This window comes from Aythya marila (genome assembly GCF_965140915.1).
Source record: "Aythya marila genome assembly, chromosome: 3".
In the NCBI taxonomy this organism is placed as follows: Eukaryota; Metazoa; Chordata; class Aves; order Anseriformes; family Anatidae; genus Aythya; species Aythya marila.
This window is the reverse complement of record NC_139044.1, coordinates 7803273-7826705: the sequence shown is the minus strand read 5'-3', so window position 1 is coordinate 7826705 and position 23433 is coordinate 7803273. Positions and strand designations below refer to the sequence as shown.

Genomic DNA, 23433 nt, shown 5'->3' with positions numbered 1-23433 from the left:
CTGCCCCATTTATAGCGTGCCAGATATAGTTTCACCATCTGCGTTTGAACTGCTAGATCAAAAGCAGAAAAACACTTGTCTAATGATGTTGTTATTTCTTAATCAGAAAAGATTAAGAAGCATCTGAAGGGAGAGCAACAACATCATACTCGGAAAAGAGAAGCATGACTGCAGGAACATTTTAAAGAGGTGCAGGTATTTTGAAATTGTTTCCCAAACTAGGAAAACAGCCCTTAGAAGTTCAAGAGTGTGCTAGCTTTCTGAAAAACAAATACAAACAGAAGGGACATCCCATTATTTTTTACACTTATATTTTCAACAACAAATTCCTCCCAGTCTCCTAGACAACCAATTAGTTACCTTTTAACCTACCCTAAGTTGGACTAGTTTTGAATTGGAAATGATGTACATCTTATAACAATTCTGTAGTCACCTGTCTTCCCTCCCTCACTTAATGGAGGAAGTTTTATAGTGATAAGAATCCTCAAAAACATAACATTAACAAAGATGCTATTCTATTAGTCTCAGAAAAATTTAGTTGGCAAGTGACTTCTGGAGACCATCCTGTCCAACGTCCTTCTCAAAACAGGGTGAGCTCTGAGTCATTTTATACTGCACATAGCCTTCCACAGCTGAGTTTTGACATAAAAATATTAAACTGTTTGAATTTAACACATCTCTACAACAATCTGTCACTAACAAGCAGTGCTAAGAATGTGTCCCAACTCATATGCCGATGTCAGCTTTATGTCACTGACCAGAAGCAAACGTTATCCATACGCTTTAGTATTTTTGTGAAGGTACGTTAAACAAAACTGCAATACATGCAAAAAGATTGTAGCAAACACATCACAGTTCTGAAGATAAAAATTACATTGCTAGAAAATAAGATGAAATCTGTAGGTTATGGTTTTGTTTTATAACTACGCAGTGCTCTTACCTCTGTGAGATCATCCCTTTCTTGCAACACAGATGAACAATCTACTAAAGGCACCAAAGTAGAAAATGTTGCAATAAACTGGAATGTGATCTGTTGAGAGTTGCAAACAGCTCTTTAATAAATGCTACTGCATTCTACACGTTAAAAAACTTTCCCAATTAAAATACGGCAGCTAAAGCAAATCATTAAAAAAATCCGCCCCAAAACTTCAATAATTATTTCTGATTTCAGATAAAAAGCTGGATGAAGTTGGAACTATACAAAAAACTATTTTCTGTAATAAAAATAAGTGCAAAGCAACACTTATTTTGTGCTGAATTTTGAAGTTAAAAAAGACTTATGTTTAAATTGCTTGAACACTCAATGAAAATTCATTCCTGAAGGTGTGGGTTTCTGGGACCTAATTTAGCAAAAACCTACCAATAAATAACAAGTAATTCTATTTCTTTTTAGAGGCAAGGAATATTTGCTACAGGTTTTAGAATACCTAATTAATTAAACAAACAAACAAACAAAAAAAAAAACAACATGAGGTTTTACTTGCTTTCTTGAGAGCCTTCAGAGCAAACCAATTAGCTAACTATATTCTAAGAGGAGGTAAGATCTGTACACTCACCATGCATTTGCTGAAGTCATTTGGATCCACCCCAGGCAACGCTCTCATCAGCAGAGGTAGCATGTGTGTTGGCCCTTCAGGAAACCACTTCCCCCCAGATACAAGACTACGAGCTACTCCAATTACACAGCTTAAAGTAGCGGTGAGCTGATGAGGTTCTGTCAATGTTTCAAGTGCAGGATACGTTCTACAAGGTTCAAGAACAATCATATTAGGACCAACACTGTTTATGAAGCTTTCAAAGAAAAGTGAATATATTATTTTCTACAGTAAGGGTACAAAATTTCTGCAAGGAAAAAAAAGGCTTATCAATGGTTCAGAACTGTTTTTGGCAATCTTTTCTCCAATGAACTTAACATTGCTTTATTAGAAAGTGCTGCTTCCACAAATTCAGGATCAAGTCATTTGTTAGCAGTTGTGGCATGGAAATGAGTAACTCCATGGACTTTTAGATTCAAAGCTGTGACTTGCTTCTTGTTTCAGCTTTTATGGACGAACTTATGGTGGATTAGCAACAAAAGGGCATTTCTTACTATAGAACTTTTATCATTACATTATTAGCAGCACCTGCATGAACTGATGCAAGCTATGTATATACAAGTGTAAAGTTCTTGTGACAAGTATGAAAACTTGTCTCAACTGCCTTTGAACAGTGGAGAGATACATTGCTTTATGTTACAAAGGCCATTTTTTAATTTTAAAACCTCTTAAGTTACTGGCATTTCTAAACCTGTTTTTTATACTACGTACTTTTCTGAAAACTGTGTAACATTTCCTAGAGTTCCTAGGGTTCAAACAAGAGTCAGTGCTACCCCTGCCCTACATCCAAGCACAAAGGACTGACATCTCCTCAACAAAATGCTTTTTGAATTGTAGCCAAGGCAAACATACCAGTGATAGCTTTATCTACTGAGCAGAAGTTCAGTCTGCTCTCAAAACAGACACAGTAGTCATACCTAATACTGACGTCTGCTGCTGTCCTTGTCAGAAATGTTATGCTTGAATATTTTCATGCAAGAGCAGATTTATCAAGATTCTATAAACAGCTGAGTCAGTAAGGTATGGAACCCAGGAAGGGCTTTTCTCAAGACAAATTAATTTATCCACTGGTTTTACAAACACAAGTTGTAAAGGACTGCTCTGGAAGGGGAACATGGACAGGGACTAGGAAGAAAGCTGTCTGGGGGCAGCACTGAGGGAAAGCACTGGGGGCAGGAAGGAATTAGTTTTTTGGAATTTCAGGCACCAAGGCATTAGCAATAGTATAAACCAAGTATTTTATATGGACACATACTGCAGCGATTTGCTTATGAAGTCAAAAGCAACAACATTAATTTTAAACAATCTGTAATATGCGTACTCTGACACAGAACAGAAGTGCAGAGCACACTCACTACACAGACATGCAATACCACCATTTGTATTTGGCCCAAACAGAAAGCAGATGAGAAGGCACAACGTGGCTCATGAATAAACAGTACAAAGTTGCTTTTTAAACCAATCCATCCCTTATCAAAATGACAAAACGATAACCAAAATGCAAACAACCTGAGGTCTACCCTATATTGCACAAGTTATTGACAGCTCCCAGAACTATACGATTAGCCAGGTGTTTTAAAAATAAACAAACAAAACCAGAAAACATAGTCCTCCCACACTCCCTCAGGTGATTGCCCAGTATTACATATTAGTCTTACTTTAGCAATTCCCCTCGCTGCAAGTATTCATTTGCAGCAAGAAAATTGCTTGTCATCTGAGTACTTTGAGTATTTGTTGTTAGGAAGGGAGTGGGGAACTTACTTCTCAAGTACAGGTGGAATTACTAACTCAGGACGCATCAGTGCAAGGTTCTGCAGAGCTTGAGCAGCCTCCAGACTTCCAGTTTTACTAAACATAGCTAGAAGAACAGGTTGAATAATGCATTCTACAAAGTCTGTAACATCCTGATCAGTAAGTTTATGACTATCAGGCACAGGAGTTAACCAGGTTGTTTTCTTGTAGCGCTCACGGTGCAGCCTTCTGACAACACCACTGGGTAACCTTTGAAGTAGTTTCATCAGTTTGTTCTGTTGAATATACGAGAAATGTTATTCAGTTATTTGGCAGTAGCAGAACCCAAGCTGCTAACTGTTCAACACACAATTAATAACAAATTGGTATTTTGAAGCTACCCAGCTACAATACATGAAAACTCACAAGCACTCTAAAATACAAGGTTCATAAAGTCATTAAACTTCAGTTCACAAAATGTTAAAAATTATGCTGTGAACACTATGCCTCGCATTAAAAAAAGTTATGAGAAACATGTTTAAAGTACACAGTCAAGAATCACGATTATTTACCAGTAATTAAGGCATCTGAGAGCATTCTCTGCTCATTCAGATGTAAGCAAATATCCTACTCTAGAACCAGACAGCTCCTTTGACATTGCTTAGACAAGTCCAGTCATTTAAATCTATATTTTCTACCAGCTATCACACGAATATTCTTACATTCTCTAGCAGAAGACTACACCAGCAAAAGGCAGGCTTCATCAGACTAGATATGCAATAAAAATCCTTTTGGTTTTGGTTAATCAAAACCAGATTTTAGTAGCTTGGAAATCACAGATCAAGAATATGAAAGGGTATTCAGTTCTACCTACATTACGCAAGTAAGACTGAAGCTGTATTATATTCACTTTTCTTAGTGATATGTGAATTAGATGTCTAGTTTTGCATTTCTAAACTGCACTTAGAGTTTAGATGAGTTGAAGATATTCCCATTAGCTGTGGTCCTGATATCAGAATAGAAGTAAACTGCATCACAGTATGATGACAACTTGAACATTAAAGCCTCAAAATACTATGCAACCAACATACAAACTGGCTATTAGAGCACATAATGCCTCTATCAACACATCTCATTTGACAATTTTGCTGACGTTAAAGGCAAAGTTACTGTCTTGACATGCAAAAAACTCACCAGCCAGCGCCCATTATTTGAAGGATGGTAAAAAGAAGCAATGCTATTGAACAATCCGGACAAATGCTTCTGCACTAATTTACTTGGTCCACCCTGTGCAAAATAAAACACATGACTTTATTACACAGACCAAGATGAAATGAAAATATAACACACAGTAGTACAAGGCACAAGTGACTACTCACTCACCACAACCATATTTCAAAGCATCAAAATCACGTGTGCAACACCCACCCCCAACTCAGCACTAGGTAAGCAAGATCCATCCAATCTGATGAGGTTCACTCTAAAAAGGGGTGATTCAGTTGGTAGGTGGGTCTTAACGGTGTGAGTCTGCAGTGATATTTGTAGCTGACTCTTCATTTCCAAAATGGCACAGACAGCAGCTGTGAGATAAACCTTTCCTCCTCATTCCAAAACCAACAGTGAAATAAGTTCTAAAACAAACCTTGGGCAAAAGGTAGCCTAAAAACACACTTCTGCAGTGAACTAAACATAACACACATCCGTTTTACATGCATACTTGCTCAGAGGTTTGCATTAATAGTTTTTGTTATACTTTACGAAAAAAGTTACTAACCATCATGGCCGTGATCCACATTACTGCGTGTCCTACATCATAAGCATTTGTTAGGAATCTTGGAACAACAACTTGATTACTTCCCACTGGAAGATTTAAACTCCTCAAAATTCTGGTAAAAATCTGTAAATAAGAATTTTTAAAATTGCTTACTATAAACCCACCATAAAATAGTAACAGCTTAGAATGTTCCTATAGCAAATTGCTCCTGCAGAACTTGGTCCTATTTACCTGCTTAGAACAAATATTTTCTGGGCAGAGAACTACACATATTAGGAGCAGACAATTTCAACTCTCAGGACTGAGACTAGGACAGGACATTTTTACAGAAAGACATATTTTAATTCTTTGACTTTAGAAAAACTCAAAGTCTAATATTCAAATTCGTAGCATTAGAGAACTAAAATTATACATTCACAGCCTGAAACAATTTCAAACAATTCATACTCTCTCCTTCTCACATTGCTGAAGAAAAGGCACATGCAGGACAAAAGAAAAGGTTGAAGAAAATCTGTTTTCCATCCATTTCTCCCTTACATGTTAGACAAAATAAAGAAAGCATCTTTTTTCATTTTGTGTTTTCCATACCCCTCACAATACAACTGCTACGAACATCTTTAAAAATCCATAAGCTGAAAGATTCAAAGGTTATATACGTAGCATTTATCAAAAGAATATCCTTAAGGCTTATTTCCACAAAATCATGGTATTAATTATACATTCAGAGAGAACTTGTATAGTAAGGTACTTTGTTTCTTCAGTCTGGTTTTAAGTGAAGCACTAACAGTATCAACTTCCAATACTTTCTGTTACAAAAGGACAGTTGAAATTCTTGAAGTTCACATTAGGTCTTAAGATGAACATACCTCATTGGAAAAGCTGCAGTACAAGACCCATCCAGAGAATATGTATTATCCTTTGCATAGTAAGACTTATCTCAAAGTAAACAAAATAATTTAATAAAATTAAAAACATTACCTTTGGTACATATGGATCCCAGTCAATGTACCCTATGTTGTCAGTGGCCAAGCGAGCAAAAAGATTTACTAGATGCTGAAACCACAGGTAAAAGAAGGAAACATTCATTAGAATATATTACTACAAAAGATGCACAAATCCCTTCAACTTGCCTTACAGACACAAGATAAAAGCAACCCATGGCAGTACAACATTTGTAAAGGGAGATTTCAGTCTATCAGGAGTCACTAAAACCACGTTTCATAATGTATTTGCAGGCAATTCCTACTTTCAGGAGTCCAACTCATTTTTTAAGCCCTTACAAAGCAGGGAAAAAAGAGGTAACTGAGATGTACCTTTCCTAAATGTTACATTTTTAAAAATAATCTACCTTTTTGTTTGACACAAGGAAATACCCACTGAAAAATACCCTTCCCATGTACAAAGGCAACTGATTCTGTGGCTTCCCTTTAAACAGCAAATCCAACTCCTGCCAAAGCAAGCTGAGAAAAAGCTTGCAGCAGACAGAGGCTTAAAGTGGATTGCACAGTCAGAACACATGTCTAATTATCTACATCCAAGCCTGATGAAATGAGCAAGCTTGCCCTGAAAAGGTGGACAAGACAGGAAAGGAAACGAAGTAACAGCTCTGGGGAAAAAATAAAATTTTGTGCCTTCTGAGCAAACTGTCAGAAGTCAGTGGAAGAGGGGAAGAATATCACAGACAACTGCTTACTTACGAGAAGAGTGTTGATGGTTCTAAGAAGACCAGTTGGCAGAAACAAGCTAAATGACACTACTAAAAGTACAGGCTGTCATCTTACTGTCAGAAAGAGTAGACAGAATTGTACTTTTTTTGGATAGCTATCAGGAAGACACGAAAGTGTATACAGACAGCATAAAATAAAAGTAAAACTTTGGCAATCATCCTTGTCCAAATCTGGAAAATTGCCAATTGTTTCAACAAAGACTGCCTTTCTCCATCTATGATGAAACACAACTCCAGCTAGGTAGACTTCTGCACCAGCCTTTTCACACAAAAATTGCCAGAAACAGAATGGGCTACAAAGGCCACATTCAATGCTATTTTGGAAATTAGTTTTCTCCAAACACACACAAGTCCTCCTGGAGTATGCAGGCAGAGATTAGTCAAAAGAGACAGATGGTCAATGAGCTTATGTTCACACCGAGCATGGAAAAAAAAAAAAAAAAAAGCTGGTAATTTGCCAAGTTTCACTGCAGGAAAGTCAAGGCACAGGTTAGCTGACACCAACAGCACCTAAGCTGCTGGTTGTGTCATCTCAACGAGATTTTCTCTCATTTCCAAAGTTTTTATATGGTCATGAGATGCACACAGTAAGCCAGACAGATACAGCCCAACAGTAGTTTTGGCCAAGGGGAGTAGAGGTTCTTTATTGGATCTAAAATAAAGATGACAACTCACTGCAGTCCCCTGCAGCAAAGCTGAGGAAGAAACTAACCTGTGAGAGATTTCTTCGAAGTTTGATAACTGAAGATTAAAACAGACTCTTTAAAAACACTTCATATTGGTATGGCAATTATACCAATTTTAGAGTCTGTCAGCCTGAATATGAAGCCTATTTGTCTTTTTCCTTTTTTTAAAAGAGCATTTTTGCGCCCTCACCATGAGCGTAAGACCTGAATCAGTAGTCAGGCACCTGTTTTGAGCGAGTCTTTGCCATACAAACAGTGTGTGGTTAATATGAAAGGATTCAATCACCAGCGTAGCACAGAAATGGAATGCTACCTCCAGTGAAGCTATAGAAAACTGTGGGTAACAGAGACAAGAACAAGCAAGGAAGCTCAACACCACCTGGTGACCAAAAGACTTCAACACAAATTCAAGGCAGAGCTGCGAATAAAAGCTGTGAATAAATGTGTTATGTATATGCCTACTTAAACTAAGGAAAGTAATACAAGTGTACTGTCCAAAGATGCTGGAAAAAGCAAACAGAGCATCCCATCGTAACAGAGGAAACAGCCACAGAGTGACTGTACACATGAGCTATCGTTGAAAGAAAAATCTAATTAAAAATTAGGGGTAGCAAAGGATGTACTAAGTTTTAAGATGCTATTTTACAGAACTGTATATTACAGGAATCACAATAGCACTGTGCATCATCGTAAGCATTAACAGGCAGTCGAAAATGCCAGCATTCCCAAGACAAAGTAAAGCTGCCTGAGAAGGCCATTAAACTAAGCTCACCAAGCACAATTGTCATCTCATTTATTCATTCAATAACTTCTTGCCAACAATCATGAAATTACCAACTCAGCCTTGTTGTAGTAGTTAAAGCACGAAGAAAAAAATCCACACTATCAACGTTTGACTTGATAGCACACTGTAGGAATTTTTAAATGTATCTCTTCTATCAAGGATAAATAATAAATACTTACCCCTTCCCACTGGGGAAGATTTTGAACTGACACCCAAAGGCCTATAAATTCATCAAACCAAAGCCTGCAAGAGAACAATCAAAATAATTTCAATGTTGTGAAAGCAACTCCTCCACTGGACATTTCACTCACTTTGTCGGGTGGTCTCAGGAACTCACGTGCCCCCCAAGTCATTCAACACAAACAGCAATCAGACATGCTTGTATCTCTTCATCTCCCATAGCATCCTCCCATTCTTTTAGGTCTCCTCCTCTTATTCTTTTTTAATTCCCCCCTTCCACACAACAATCTCACCAGGCATTTCCTTATCTATACTTCAGCCTGACCATGTCAATATATAGTGCCATCCCAGCACAGGTAAACTGGATGAAAACAAATCACACTTCATTTCCTTCTTGTTTAAAATCTAAAATCTGTCTCTATTGCCTGATGGTTACAACTTTCATTAGTTTCTATTCTTAATGCAGCTGAAGCAAAGGATACAAAATCTTCCACACCCTTTCTTTGCTTACATTAATGTTCCTAAACTATATTTACCTCCTCCTTTCAAGTTTTCAGGAAACAGGCACTGGGTGTCCCCAGGTTACTTTTAGAGGAGGAGAATGCTGACAGAATTTGTCTTGAACTCCTTCCAAAAATGCTGCTAAAAGCCACTATTCATTTTACTGGTGACCAGGCTGCAGACATTTGTGTCATCACTAATTTTATGCTCAAATAGAAACAGGAAGAACTGAGAAGTTCCCAGTAATTTTGATCTCTAACATGGAGAACAATTCTGAAAGCATTCTAAATAAGCACTGCTCCACCACAAAAGCTAAAACCTGAAATTTTTAATACTGATTTACAAGATACAAGAATACTGATCCAAAATTTACAGAACCTGTACGTTTGAAAATGAATAGCTGTTCTGATGCACGTGGTTATTTCCATTTCTGTTGTTTTCAAATACCAAATTCAATTACAACATGAATGCAAGATACATACACTTAAAGGAAACACCACATGATCTGATTTACCTGACTTGAATGTTATCCTGTAGGAGATGAACACTGCTTTTTATAGCAAAACGTTACACCAAGAGACATTCAGTTACACTTACCTGAAACCTTTATGGTGAAGTTCAGGAGGAAGGGTAGTAGGTAGAAAGAGTTCAAAGTAGGTAATAGCCTTTTGCATGGTAACATCAAATGGGCACATTAAAGGCCGCCATTCATCCAGCATCTCTGCAGTGGCATCTTCTGGAAAATATCTGAATGCAAGGCAACCATTGAACATACAGACTTAGCTTTGAAGTTGGAGTGGGCACGTGTGAATTTTTATTTATTTGTTTTTTTAAACATTTATACCTATCTAGCCATTTGTCACAAATCTTACTTTTACTCTAAACCCAGGTACCCAGGGACAATAGGTAGGTACTCCTCAACCCCACTTAAACTTCACAAAATACAATTTCAGATCAAGGATGACACAATGAAAGATTTAAAATTTCTTCTCTACAGCTCTGCAGTATCTTAAACTGCCAACAAACTGAATTGAACTGGTTCAGGCGCACACATTCTCTGCACATATTACAGTACAAAAGATGGAAAGCAATGGTGGCCTTATCAAGTGATATCCTAGCTTAATTAGCTACTGTTAATGGGTTTTCAACCAAGGCTATTAACAAAAAAACATTATTCTAAGGCACTTACACATTACAACACTGAATATGCCCATCACTGTTTTCTACTTTAAGCAACCTATAAACCTGATGCATTGATCAGCTTCAACCTCAGTAAAACAGAAAAGCCTCTACTCTCCGCCCCAGACATCTTCAACCTGCAGCAAGAACAGCAGGTAAAGAATGGCTAATAGTGTTCCACACTTGTTTGCTTTTTAAAACACTTTTCTTTCCTCTCTAAAAGTAATATTAAAGATACTGGCTCAAAAAAAACAACAGTTACTCACGGTCTGCAGCTCTTCACAAGCGTTTTTAGAACACTTTCTACAGAACTGAAACAAGAAAGGAGATATTAAGGATACTACATTACCAAATTTCTAGGACAGCATAAAATAAAAGAACCATTTGTTGATTTTTCTTAAGAGTTTAAGATAATGTTGATGCAATTAGATGTCTTCAGTGAACATGCAGTAGCTATCACCTCCGAGGCAGACCTAATTAGACAGAGTGGAACTGCTCTCCTATACTCCTGGTTCTACTTTTCGTATACCACTACTAATATTCACTGCATTTTAACTAAAGAGTAAAAAAATATTTCTTAGAAGCAATATCCTGCATTTTATCTATGAAAAACCAGCAAAGCAAGTTATCTTCTTAAATAAATATTATATCTTAAATATTTATAGGATAAAAGCAATAGAATTCAGAAAATTATTTTTAGATTCTAAACACCGTATCTGACCTTTTCAATTTGTTTTTTTGTTGTTTTTGTTCAGAGGTTCTAAGAAAGAAGTATCTGCAAATCAGTAGTTATTTCATTACATTCCCCTCGCACTTAACAGCTCATTTTAAGCATTTCACTCATAGCAATAAAGCTTATTATAGAATTAGAGTCACTTAATTTGAGAAATCATTTTAACATGAATTGCCACAGGATGTCGTCAAACCATTTGAAAAAAACCCAAAGAATTCAGAATAATCGCAAAGAATAAGGAAGGCAGAAGGAAGAAATCAATGGAACTGTAAAGGCTGCCAATTTTTAGGTTTGTAAAGTCTACTGTTTACTACAAGACGGGCTCAAGACTAAATTCTGCTTTCACCAAAGATCATTCCCTGAACACAATTTCTAGCAAAAGAATTTCTTACACAATTTATGTGCTCTTAGTATAAAAAAATGCATTCTTTAGGTCACCATCACAAACTAAGCTACAGAAATGCTATTCTGATCAGAATAAAGATGATTCAAATTTATCATCTTTAGACTCTCACCCAAGATCAGTTCAGATCAGTAATTTCAAGACACACAAATACAGAGCATGCACACACTCTCTCTAGTCCTACACAAATGAAACTGATCCCAAACAAGTGAGGTGAAATATAAAATAAACCACCATTTCTAGAGCAGTTGGGGATGGGTGGGTGTCTGTGTGCAAAGAATCCCTCCAACACCTCAACATCCACTGCAAGCCAGCAAAAGCCCACCCAGCCCTCATAACACTACTTCAGTTGAAGCAGCACTCTTGAAGTTGCAAAATTCTGGACGTTTTATCCACCAGTGACAAAGTAAATCTTATCTCTGCTAGAATGACAACTGAGCTTACTGACTGCTTCCAAGATGCAAAGATGAATGACCAACCATTCATTAAACAAAAATAAGATAAACTCCAGAAGAAGGTCATAAAGATTCTGGGTTAAAGAGAATACATTCTTGAAAGAGTTAGGAAACAGGTTCCAAGAGTAGATAAAGCACGAACCAGCAACATTCCTGAAGAGCACTAAAGGTCAACATGAAAATTGTTTCTGTGACAAAACAAATATTCCCATACTATCACGTTGTACTGAAGCAGACTATTGCTGCAGAGAATCTGAAGGACAGAAGAATTTTAAGATACAAATACTAATGGCTGGAGAGCAACAAGCCTTTCAAGGACACAAGTTCGAAATCCAATCTTAGCATCTGTGAGTGAAAGAGAGCAAAAGAGGAAGACTGGAAGGGCTTTCCCCTCCTGATCACAAATTTAGAATGGAAGCTATAAAAAAACAAAAACCAAACAGCAAACAATTTCATATGTGAAGAAGCTTCCATCCAAGATGCAGTTAAACCACAGGCCAACTACAGAAGATACCTTGTAAGACCCCACTTTGACGACAACTAGTTAGAAAAGGACAAGACAACATAGCTGTGAAGGACAAGACACCGCTGGTTGCTGTTTTCATTATCACTTTGAACCAACTCTCTCAAGCCTTGTAGCAGTGGTTAAGTGGCTTCTGTTCCCCTTCTGGTTAGACTTTCTGCATACCCATTATTGCAGAATTGTTCAAAAATATCTGCATTTATCACACTAGCAAATTTCTGCACACAGCTGTACCACTGAACTTAGCCAAGGGTTAAGAGAGCCCAACAGCAAACAGTTCCATACATAAAGCACCTTGGATTGGATCCACAGCCCACTACAGTTTGTCCTCCTGTTCCTGCTCAACTATTTAACCCTGACCATTTGGAAAAGGCATTAAAACCTTTCTAAAACAAATATAACGAAGTAACTTATGCTGGTAGGTATACTATTATATTAGCCTATTAATTACTGAAGCAGTTTATTTAATGATAAAGGAAAACTCCTCCTCCCTTTCAGTTTTCTTTGCCTTTAGTTTCTCTTTGTTATGTGAAGGATTATCACGTTATTACACCTCATCAAAGGGATACATCAAAAACAGCCAACACCACCATAACCCTAACACTACTCATCATTTTGGCACCACACAACTGTTTTCCTCATTTAGGAAGGACATCACCATATTAATTTGTAAATCTATTTTTTCTGCACTTTCAAAGAGAAACATGCTTCAGTTAAAGCAATAAAATACAAACCTACACTGTTGACTCTTATATTATCAAAAAGCAGCAAAAGCATCATTTTCAAATTTTCAGGAAGGATTCAGGCCTGAAGTGATGTTCTAACCCTACAGCAGACATTCCATTATTAGAGTTATAATTAAGACAATGAGAAGAGATCCAGCTATAGTTTCACAAGTGGTATTATTCCAGTGGATTTCTAATTATGCTGAGTCAAAAAAAACAGTATTTGACTAGTACAACAAAAGATTTAAAAAAAAAAAAAAACAAACAAGCAAAATATACCCCAAACAAAACCACTGCAATCCTAAAGTTTCTCTCTGTTGACTACTTCCACTTATATCACTTTTAAACTATTTCTGAACTTGTATATTCACGAAACCCTCTGATATGGTTTTCCACTGTCACAATGGACTCTGCCAACACAGAAGCTTGGTTTCACACTTGACAACTACAAGGTTGTCCCCGAGTCATTTTCCAGGCCCTATTACCTCATTGCTAAAGCACTTTCCATGATTTCATTGTTTTTAATAGTAAGGTAAACTTACACAGTGACATGCACTCCTACACAAATACTGATTTTGTCTGTATTCAGACACTAATTATTCAACTATAAAATCTGCCTTTCCTTTGACCCTCAAAATACATATGCTGGTTAAATTAGTTAGCGAATAGCCACTTTATCAGCCACTTCACACACGCTCTCTTGTTCCCCAATTAGAAAGGCTTACATACAGTGCGACATTCTCATAAACAGTGGTGGAATGTTAACATCGGTTTTCCAATACAATTATTTACACAGAAAATTATGCCTGTGTGACAGGTGTTACAATCTAACAGAACATGCAGAAGATTACACATCGGCCAGAGCTGAACAAAAGAAGTCATTCTTACCACCTATGTAATACATTAAGCACAAATGTTTTAGGTGAAGACAAGCCTGGTCGATATGAACTGAATGTAAAAAAAAATTAAAAGAGTAGTTACATTATCAGCTATATATCAAATTAACCCAGCTTTTAAAAATATCTCAACATCCACCAAAAAGATACCCCTCAAAATTGACTTGAAAAAAACACCAAAACAAAAAGCACCGTATGAGAACAAATCGCACTGCATTTTTAGATGGAGTGTCTGATATGTAATGCTGTTAATAAAAGCTAGAAGCTAGACAGACTGTCACAACCGATAGTTTCGTCCCAGCTTAACCTCCCTCCCCACTACACAATTTTCTCACACAGTAAATGAAAAGTGACAAGCCAACACCCCCACAGACACTTGTGCTGGCATACACATGAAAAAGGCTCTGCTCTTTTGAATTCTCACTTAAAAGTAGCATCTACAATTATCAAAATAGTGCAACTTTGCAAAAGAGTACAATTAGCAAAATTATTTTTCCGGCTATGTAGCCATGAGACAAGTGCTGGGTGACAAGTTACAAAGCTACAGATATTTTCTATTTGTGTCACATTTCAGCAATGGGATCCTCTATTCAGTAAAAGGAGTCAGGGATAATACTTGAACAGTCACAGACAGAAAACAAGTTGATGGAGACCCTGTTTCAGTGTACTTAGAAGTGAACTTGATTATGTTCAGAAAGGAACAGTGTAACAAACATCATGTACATCCTGCCATCAATTATTGTAGCCTCACATGCACTTACTGAAATCAATTTCATGAAATATAAACAAAAATATTTACGGTATACCTAATGACAGACATTAACAGTGCCTTTGTAACTGTACTTTCAAGCATAACAAGTACTTAGGTTTTAAAATGCAAACTTACTTGGGAAACCAATTTAATCCAAGATGTTCTGTTTTGGAGTATAATATCCTTTCCAACATTTCATGAAGTGGTCTCCATGGTAACTCTAAATCATCCCTGGAAAGTAGTTCTTTTTTCCTATAATATAAGAAAGCAAGGAGCACTTTAGGATTAAACATCTACGCTGACCTACTGCACACCAAAATACCCCAGATCAGGAATACTGCTTTGAATCATGCTCTTCTTCAGCATTTGGCATAAACTGCAGGAAGGTCAGGGAATTTACAAGGCAACCACTTACAGAATTTCTGAATGACCTCAAGCTGTCAACATCTTCAACGGAAGTCTGACTAAGTGAAATAAGCATATCAAGTTGTGAGACAGTCTTCACCTCCTCCCTGCTTGGGATTCAGCCTTAACTCTTAGCTCTCTGGGGTAATTCCTTTTCCTAATATTGAAAAGCTGACATTCTTTCACTGTCAAAACCACACGTAAAGCTTTGCATTATGTAGACACCTTTCCCCTTTCAAACTTTCTAATCAAGATCACCTGTGCAGGGTAGATTAAGTGAAGTAACCTGTAACAGAACATACTATTGCACTGAAGTATGTAACAACATGCGGAAAGTGAAGTGATCAACTACTTAGAGAAGAAAATTTCAGTAGTCATCAGAAACCTGTACTTACTTTAACAGGTTTATTAACAGGCGTGCAAATCCTTGCATCATGCTGATTTCCAGTTTTGGAATTGTTACCAACTCATACAGCAGTTTGATAAAAAGCACATGATCTTCTTTGCTGAATTTTCTCCCATATAACCGGATGTATCTGCAAGCAAAACACAAGATGAGTCAGCAATATTTTTGAGCATGTTCCTTTTAGCTAAGACCTGAGCCAGATCCTGTCTAGCTTGCTGTTTAATGAAACAAGGGAAAACCTAATTTAAGTTCAAGTTCTTGTTTGAAAGATTTGAAAAGGTATCTAACAAGGGAATATTTTGATACCTGAAACCAACTACTGGGGAAAAAAATGAAGAATGATCCAATAAAGTACTACCTAACATAATGTCCACATTTTATCTCTGGCATAGTTTGACTAGTCTTTTATATATACAGGTGTTGTTTTTGTTGGTGGTGGTGGTTCTGTTTTGTTGTTTCCCCCCCCCCCCCCCCCAGTGCTCAGAATAAATCTTTCAAGAAAAAACGTTTTATAACCAGGGGCAATCCTAACACTAAATTTAGTCCTTCTTTTTGCTAGCCAGGAAGACAGATATTTATTGTACCTATAAAGTACAAACCTTAAAGAATTAGTAAATACTGGCAGGTAGCATTCCTAATCACTATAGGGTCCTCTGAAATCATAATTTCTGTGAAGCTTCTCCTAAGAGGAAATTGGAATCTAACCGAAGTTTCTTTTGTGAGCCTAAAAACAATTTAAGAACCCTAAGAAGTTATAAAAAAAAAAAAAAAAAAAAAAAGGAATTATGCTAAAAAGCAGTTAAGCAGTTATGTAACAAACACATAATCTGTTTTTAAACCAATGAGGTAAAGGAAACTTTACTTATAATAAATAACCAGGAAAAAAACTAAAACAAAAACAAGGACAGCTTGCTGTCTTCCAAGATTCCACAAACAGCATAACATGATGTTCACACCAGGTACCACAAAAACAATGACTATATTCTTTCACCTCAGCTCAAAATGTACTAACTACTGAATTTAGACTCTCTACATCCCCATGTACTTATTTCGTCTTTTTTTTTTGTGTGACACTGTCACACAAGCAGCTTTATTGTACTCTATCCTTTTCAGGTGGGGCACTTTAAGAAGGAGACAGGACACAATGTAGAAGCTAATTTAAAAAAACAGTTTCAAGTTAAGTTGACCTTTGCTGGTGGTGAGCTTCACTGCTGTCCATTTATTTACTATTTTTAAAAGGTATGGTTCCGCTAGGGCTAAGTTTGGAAGAGATGCTTGCTGTTTTCAAGCATAGATTGAAAAAAGGCATGCATTTAACTTTTTAAAAATAACCTCCTCCAACAGAAGTTATATAAGGTTCTAGTGCAGCATTTTACACGTCATGCCACTACAACTTATTACTCACCTGAAAAAGCACACTTCTCCTTTGTATTACTGCTCTAACTACCCATAGAGTCATAAGAAACACTACTAATACATTGCCCTCCAAGGAGCTGTTAGACAAAGCATATGAGATACGACCCTTTATAAAACAATTTCTGTAGACGCCTGCTGATTGTTTTTGTTTAAAAGATTCAGTAGAGCTTGGGTTGATTTGTTGTTAAATATACACCAGTGGAGCATGGAGGCTTGTCCTAGTAATGTGAAGAATGCCAGATCTCACACTACTTATTTGGTATGCGGGACAGCAAACATTGCAGAATGCCTGCATCTTTTCACGTGGTGGGCCCCGTGATCTCTGAACAAAACCCACCTGGATGGAACACAGCCTAGGTAATTCTTAGAGGGGCAAATATAAGCAGCTACTGAGCTAACAACAAAACCAAAGCTCACTGTCTCAATTGCTGAATTTGTTTTCTGAAATTGATTCCTGCAATGCTGAGAAGTTCAGTTAGTTATTATCTGTTTTGCTTTCAAATGCTTCGTGCTTCTCTGTAAGCTTTTACTCCTCACAGCCCTTCCAGTGGGAGAACTGACCACACCGAAATAAAGTTCAGGTCCCTCACTAAAACACATGAGGCAAACAGTGCCACAAGAGCACACAGGATAGGGACAACAGCTTGACTATGTTTTTCTACTCCACCACTTCCCCATTTCTCAATTAAAAAACAAAACAAAACAACACTCATCTGCCAGGATCACCCACAGCTAGTAACTTTATCTATTCCAGGAAACTGACTCCTTTTGGTAAGCTGCCTTGCTTTTTCCTTCTAACATTTTCCAATCTCCCTCCTCCAGCTTCCTTTGAATACACAGTGGGACAGCTGCGGGGCTTGGGGAAACCAATAATCACTCGTCTTCGGAGAAGAAAAAAGAGCTTCTACAGCACTTCTTGTCACTTCCTTTTTCTTTTTCCCATTGATTTCAGCAGGGGATTTCCCATTTACTGAGCAGTATTGTCACTAATGTTCATTTCAATGTGTTTTACTCCTTTCACACCCAGAAGGAAATGAATGAAATATAAACTAACCCACTCCTCTACCACATGAGGTATGTGGATCAGCCAGAAACACCACCCACCTACAGAACAACCGCAAACAGCCAAACAGCTACACTTTCCACGTGTATAAAACAGACAAGGCAGAAAGAGTCCTCAGAAAACAACAGGTGCAACTGATTTTTTTCCTCTTAGCTTTCCCTTCCTGTTTATTAAAAGGGGAAGACAGCGTTGGATGCAGTGATCAAACTGCTTACTTACACAAGGTAAAGACAATTTTCATGACACTACACATCTGGGAAAGAACACAGCAGCTAAACAGGAACGCTAACAGCTCATTTCCAAAATCAACTTTAACCTTTTGCAATTTCCATTTTGTTACTGTTCAGTCATATACACTTAACACGTACATCTCTGCTCTCATAAGGTTAGGTACAGAGTAACAAGTTACAGTGATTTAACTTCTTCATGTATTATTAAAGAAAACAAAACAGAACTGCAGAAACCTGAAAAAGTAAGTTATAACTACAAAGAAACGCTCTGCAAGAGATCCAGGGACTCTGTCAGCATTGCTGGATGTAACAAAAAAGGAAACGTTTGCATGGTTACCATTCTTGACATTTCTAACACCAATTCTACTGTACTAAATGCTGTTTAATTAAGAAACAGAGGAAAGAGTACAATACAAAGTAATGTACTGAATACAAAGATGCCTGGGAAATGGAGCTGGATGCCAAACTGCTCCCGTAAATGCAGCTTCTTTATGTACATGAAAAAGCAGATTTTAAAAACATCAATTATTGTCTTGCTGCACAGTAGGATTAAGATGACAGTCGGAAAATGTTTAATTCTAGAAAGGGACTACTCACATTTTCCTCAAGATTAAATTAACAAAATGTAACAGAAGTATCCTCAGGAGAGGATATTCCCACTACTAAAGGCAAGAATACATCCAGTTCCTCATGAATCCTGCAGGACAGCTAGGGGCTAATCACATATATGCTTGTTCACCATATAAATGGTGCCTCCTCTTGAGGAAAAAAAAGTATTGGGTTAGTTAATGGAAAAAAAAAATAATTTAATTCTAGAACTAAATTATTGCAAATCAAAAACTTCCTGTAAGAAGGCAGGCAATACTACATTGAGATGTTACTTGAAATCTTAATTCCATTGCCCTTTTGATTCCTTCTTTAAGGAAACCGTCTCTCAACCTCTATCAGCCAACTAAAAAATGATAAATAAATTACGCTACATTGTGGTGGTCACTGGGTTCACATTTGAAGATCAGCTATGAGCAAATAAAAGAGGATTAGAAAGTGAAAATTCTATTTGCAGCTCCATCCTTTCTGCACAGAGTGCAGGGTCTCTGTACACAAGATAAAATTAGAACCCAAACCCAATTCCCTCCTTTAAAAGTATTAGGTACCCAATCTCTCACTCCACAATTACAATAGACCTATTTTTAGGAAGTGTACTGTTGTACCAAGCAGATAGCCTAAATTACCCTAGAAGTTGGCTGCTCTGCTACAGTTAAAAATTGCCTTCACATATGAAGCTGCATAGAGCACTCTCCTAAATTCCTAGCTATCTACTTTCAATTTCTCATGCACAGGAGAGGATTACAATTGGCCTAAAGCTGTTTTGACAAATCGTATTGAGAACAATGAATCATGCTCACCAAAACCACTTAAATCACATACATGTTTACATCGTACATGTACATAAATATTATGTATCCAAAAGAAGGCTTACATTTTTCTGATAAAGATGGGAGGGGAATAGATAGAAGAAAAAAAAAAAAAGATTTATATTGCAAAAGTGATTAAAATATTTCAAAGTCTGATTGACAGGCTTTCCCATAATTCAGAACGGTTGAGCTCCATTTTTTCTTACCTTACACTTAAGTGTAATTTTGTAATAAACCTTTACCTGGCAAGCACACAAAGTAACATCATCAGGAACAGAAGTGGTGTCCTTCAGCTCCAAAAATTCTACCCTTACCTACTGAAGTAAAAAGTACAGAATGACACTCATGTGTTTTCCAGGCTGCAGTCAACCACCTGCACTGTAACTGTTAGATGTTCATATTATACTGATATGCTCAATTACAGGCTATGCATTAAAAACAAAAAACAAAACAAAACAAAAACAACTATGCACAACATTTTTCAGTAAAATGTAAAAAAGTGAAAAAATTGAAACAGCAACCTCTTTTTGACCTAAGAGGTAGAAGTCTGATGCAAGTCCATCTAAGCAAATTATTTTGATGCAACCTGCCCTTTTTTTTTTTTTGGGACATTGTAGCAAGTTATACAACAACTGACATTCAGTCTTCTGCTTTCACAACAGGATTAGTGTTTTGTAAGATACAGATTTTACTAGCCAAAGTTTGAGGAGTCTCACAGTAATGATTAGGTTTGAATGCCAGTCTTTGAGGTACAGTTTGACTTGCATAAGAAGTCCCACTAAGTCACAAGTTAGTTAAGTAACTGCTCTATTCCTGTCCTCACAAGAAAGTTCTCACCACACTCTGTAGACGCATTCCAACAAAAGGATCTGTTTACATTATGGAAAATTACACATAAACAGCAAATCATGCAAATTAGATTACAGACATTTCACCTGATAAACTCCATTTTTGCCCCTTTTTTCCCCTCCTACTCAGACCATGACATCAGATAGCTGAAACAGATGCTTTTAAGGTAACTATGGGCAAGTCATGCTCACTTGTTGAGATTATAAGAAACAAGAGATCTCAGGTTCATCCGTCATCACAAAATTGAAACCGATACTCAAACTTGTAAATTAAAAAAAATATTTGAGTTCTACTTTTGTTATTCATAATCTACAATGAATCATCCATAGTTGTATAAAGTTGTAGGGTACCTGGGAAGGTACAACTACACGTGTTTTTTTTTTCCTACTTAATCATGCATTTACACATCTAAAAACATTTGTATTATTTCATGAACAGATAAAAAATGTTAGTTTAAAGATACATTGGACATGATTCTGAATTACAATTTAATCCACAGAATACTGAAAATTCTGCCTTTTATGATTCAGATATTTGCAACAAGGCTAAGCAGAGATCTCACCATGATGAGGATCCTTTACATTTCTCCATCAAACAACTGTAAAATTTATTGGAGCTGCTCAGCAGGGAAAAGGTACTAAGCTGACACTGAGATGAACTACCTTCTACTAACAGACAACAAAGATTAGATTTTTTTTTCTCATTATCTTGTAATTTGACTTAGGTATGAAATCAGAATTCTATATACTTTGGAAGTGTTTCATTTAGGCCTGAACTTTAATAAAAGTATTCAGTCCCACAGAAGTTGTCAAGTTCAGCTGAAGAGCAAAACAACTCTCACGTTAAATTTACCAGCTTATTTTTAAACTGATGCCCCTATTTCCTTCCCTGCCTGCTTCCAAACAAATTCCAAGTCTTACTGCATATAATATGCCACAAAGAAATCTTAGGACTGAAAGGCATCGGACAAGTTGCAAAACACACAAATTAGAACTTCAAAGAGTAGGTGGAAAACCACAAACTAGAGCCTCCTGACCTTTCTGTGATTCATAAAGTAGCACAGCAGCAGTTCTCAACAGGCTAAATTCACTGCCCTAAAGCCTAAACTGGTAACAGCAATTACAATTTACAGAATGACTACCAGGGTAATTCTAACGTAGATCCTTTGAAAGTGTGTAGGATTGTGCGCTACATTTAGCCTACCTATCTAATGTAGATCTTTCTCTTCATAAGAACTAGTACACTTTATCTCAGCTTGATTAGTATCTGAAGTTCCACAAGTCTAAAGGCAACAGGTATCACTGAAACCAGTGTAAGCTCCCAGATGGCTGAGGGGGGAAGTTCAAAAAAACAGCACTGACCTAGTTCCAGGCGGGTTCAAACTGTCACATAATGAAAACACGTGAGTCATTTTGCAACCGTCAAAGTAATTCTATCTAAGAATGCCTCTTGGCAAATACAAAGACTTACATTTCGATACAGATGAACCAAACAGATTTGACTGCCCAGTATGTATCAATTTTTAAATTAGTTGTTTTTATATATATATATATATATATATATATATATATGAAGGAAAAATCTAAGTGAGGATCTCTGAATTCTACAAAAAGCACGTAGTTCATCGTTTCTAGCACAGAGAAAATACCATCACAGCAAAAACAACGTACGGAAATATGGTTAGCTGACTGAAGTTACAGGACTCATTGTCATCTGATGCCGTTTTCAATGCCAGAGCATCAAAAATAGTGGCAATGAAAATAGCAGAAGTATGCTTCGTAAAATTCACTAGGAGAAACCCGGGCTCCGCTCAGTGACGGTGTATGGAGCCAAGCGGTTTGGAGTTGTGTTAAAAACACTTCACAGGCACTCGGTGGGGCCGCGCAGTGCCCGCCGCCCCGGCAGAGGCGAGACGGGGGCTTTTCTTGCGGCTCGGCGCTGCTTACAGAGCATTAAGGCACAATGTAATCCTGCCAGCACTGAACCAACAAACAGCCCGTCTTGAGAAAGACTTCGCGTTCCTACAGCAGGAGCTGCGCGCAGATAACATCTTGCACAACTTGCCTAAAAAGGCAAGAGGTCAAACAGGTGGCCAAGCAGGCGTTCGGAAAGAAATAGCTTAGAAATATCGACAGAGAAAACCCTCCCGATTCACGAAATCGCCGAGGCTCCCGGAGCCAGGCGAGCTGTAGGAAACGAAACCACCTTTGCCCCGGTTTCCTCCGCCGAGCTCGTGGCGGGCTGCGCGGGACAGGGGCGGGCCCCGGCCCTCCACAGCCCCGGCAGAGCCCGGGGAGACCCCCGGGGGCTCGGCTCCCCCGGTTCCCTCCCCCGGAGCCCGTCCCGCGGCGGCCGGGGGCACTCACGTCGAGAGCTTCCTGGTCCAGAAGAGGCCCCCGGGCCACAGCTCCTGCAGCTGCACGGCCCGCGCCAGGTTGCCTTTGATCTGCGCCAGGAAGCGGCCGGCCTCGGCCTCCAGGCGCTCGCCGTAGGGCAGCAGCTTGTTGTAGACGATCTCCTTCTGAGGCTGAGGCGGCGCCATGGCCGCGGCCGCTGCCCCGGCGCTGAGGCGGCGGCGGCGCCGCGCGGGGACGGCACCGGCACCCCCACCCCGGGCACGGCGCACCGGGAACGGCCCCGAGCGGGCGGCTGCTGGCCCTGCTCCGCCCCGCAACCTTCCGGCGCGGCGGCGGAAGGCGGCGGCTGAGGGAGGCGGCTCCCGGCCCGGCCGCGCCTGAGGGGAGGCGGCCCCGCGCCGCGCCCCGCCGCCATTTGCACAGAGCGGGGCCCAGCGCTGCTCCCGCCTCGCTTCTTTCGTGCCTCTGCGGTTAAATAAAGTTTATTAAACCTTAAACCGGCCGCGGCCCGAACCGACGAACGCAACGTTCCCCCAACTGCTGCCGGGGGAAGAGAACCGGCCGGCGGCCCGTTCCCCGGAGGGCTGCCGGGGTAATTAGTCACGGGGCTGGCTGCAGAGCGGCTTAAGGGGCTTATTCCAAATAAAAAT

At 38.5% G+C, this 23433-nt stretch overlaps 1 protein-coding gene across 3 annotated transcripts in view; it reads right to left on the bottom strand.

Annotated features, from left to right (window-relative positions):
• Positions 1 to 23105, bottom strand: part of PSME4 (proteasome activator subunit 4) — a 61931-nt gene extending 38826 nt beyond the window's left edge. For all 3 annotated transcript variants that reach the window (XM_082755766.1, XM_082755765.1, XM_082755767.1), the window contains exons 1-12: positions 22793 to 23105; positions 15443 to 15583; positions 14778 to 14894; positions 10423 to 10467; positions 9575 to 9724; positions 8476 to 8539; positions 6079 to 6153; positions 5101 to 5223; positions 4521 to 4613; positions 3357 to 3622; positions 1557 to 1743; positions 941 to 1030 (exon numbers count right to left, since the gene is read on the bottom strand). In XM_082755766.1, coding sequence (XP_082611892.1) covers positions 941 to 1030; positions 1557 to 1743; positions 3357 to 3622; positions 4521 to 4613; positions 5101 to 5223; positions 6079 to 6153; positions 8476 to 8539; positions 9575 to 9724; positions 10423 to 10467; positions 14778 to 14894; positions 15443 to 15583; positions 22793 to 22968 — 1527 coding nt within the window. In that variant the 5' untranslated portion in view covers positions 22969 to 23105. The remainder of the gene's footprint in view (positions 1 to 940; positions 1031 to 1556; positions 1744 to 3356; positions 3623 to 4520; positions 4614 to 5100; positions 5224 to 6078; positions 6154 to 8475; positions 8540 to 9574; positions 9725 to 10422; positions 10468 to 14777; positions 14895 to 15442; positions 15584 to 22792) is intronic.
• Positions 23106 to 23433: the final 328 nt, after the last annotated feature.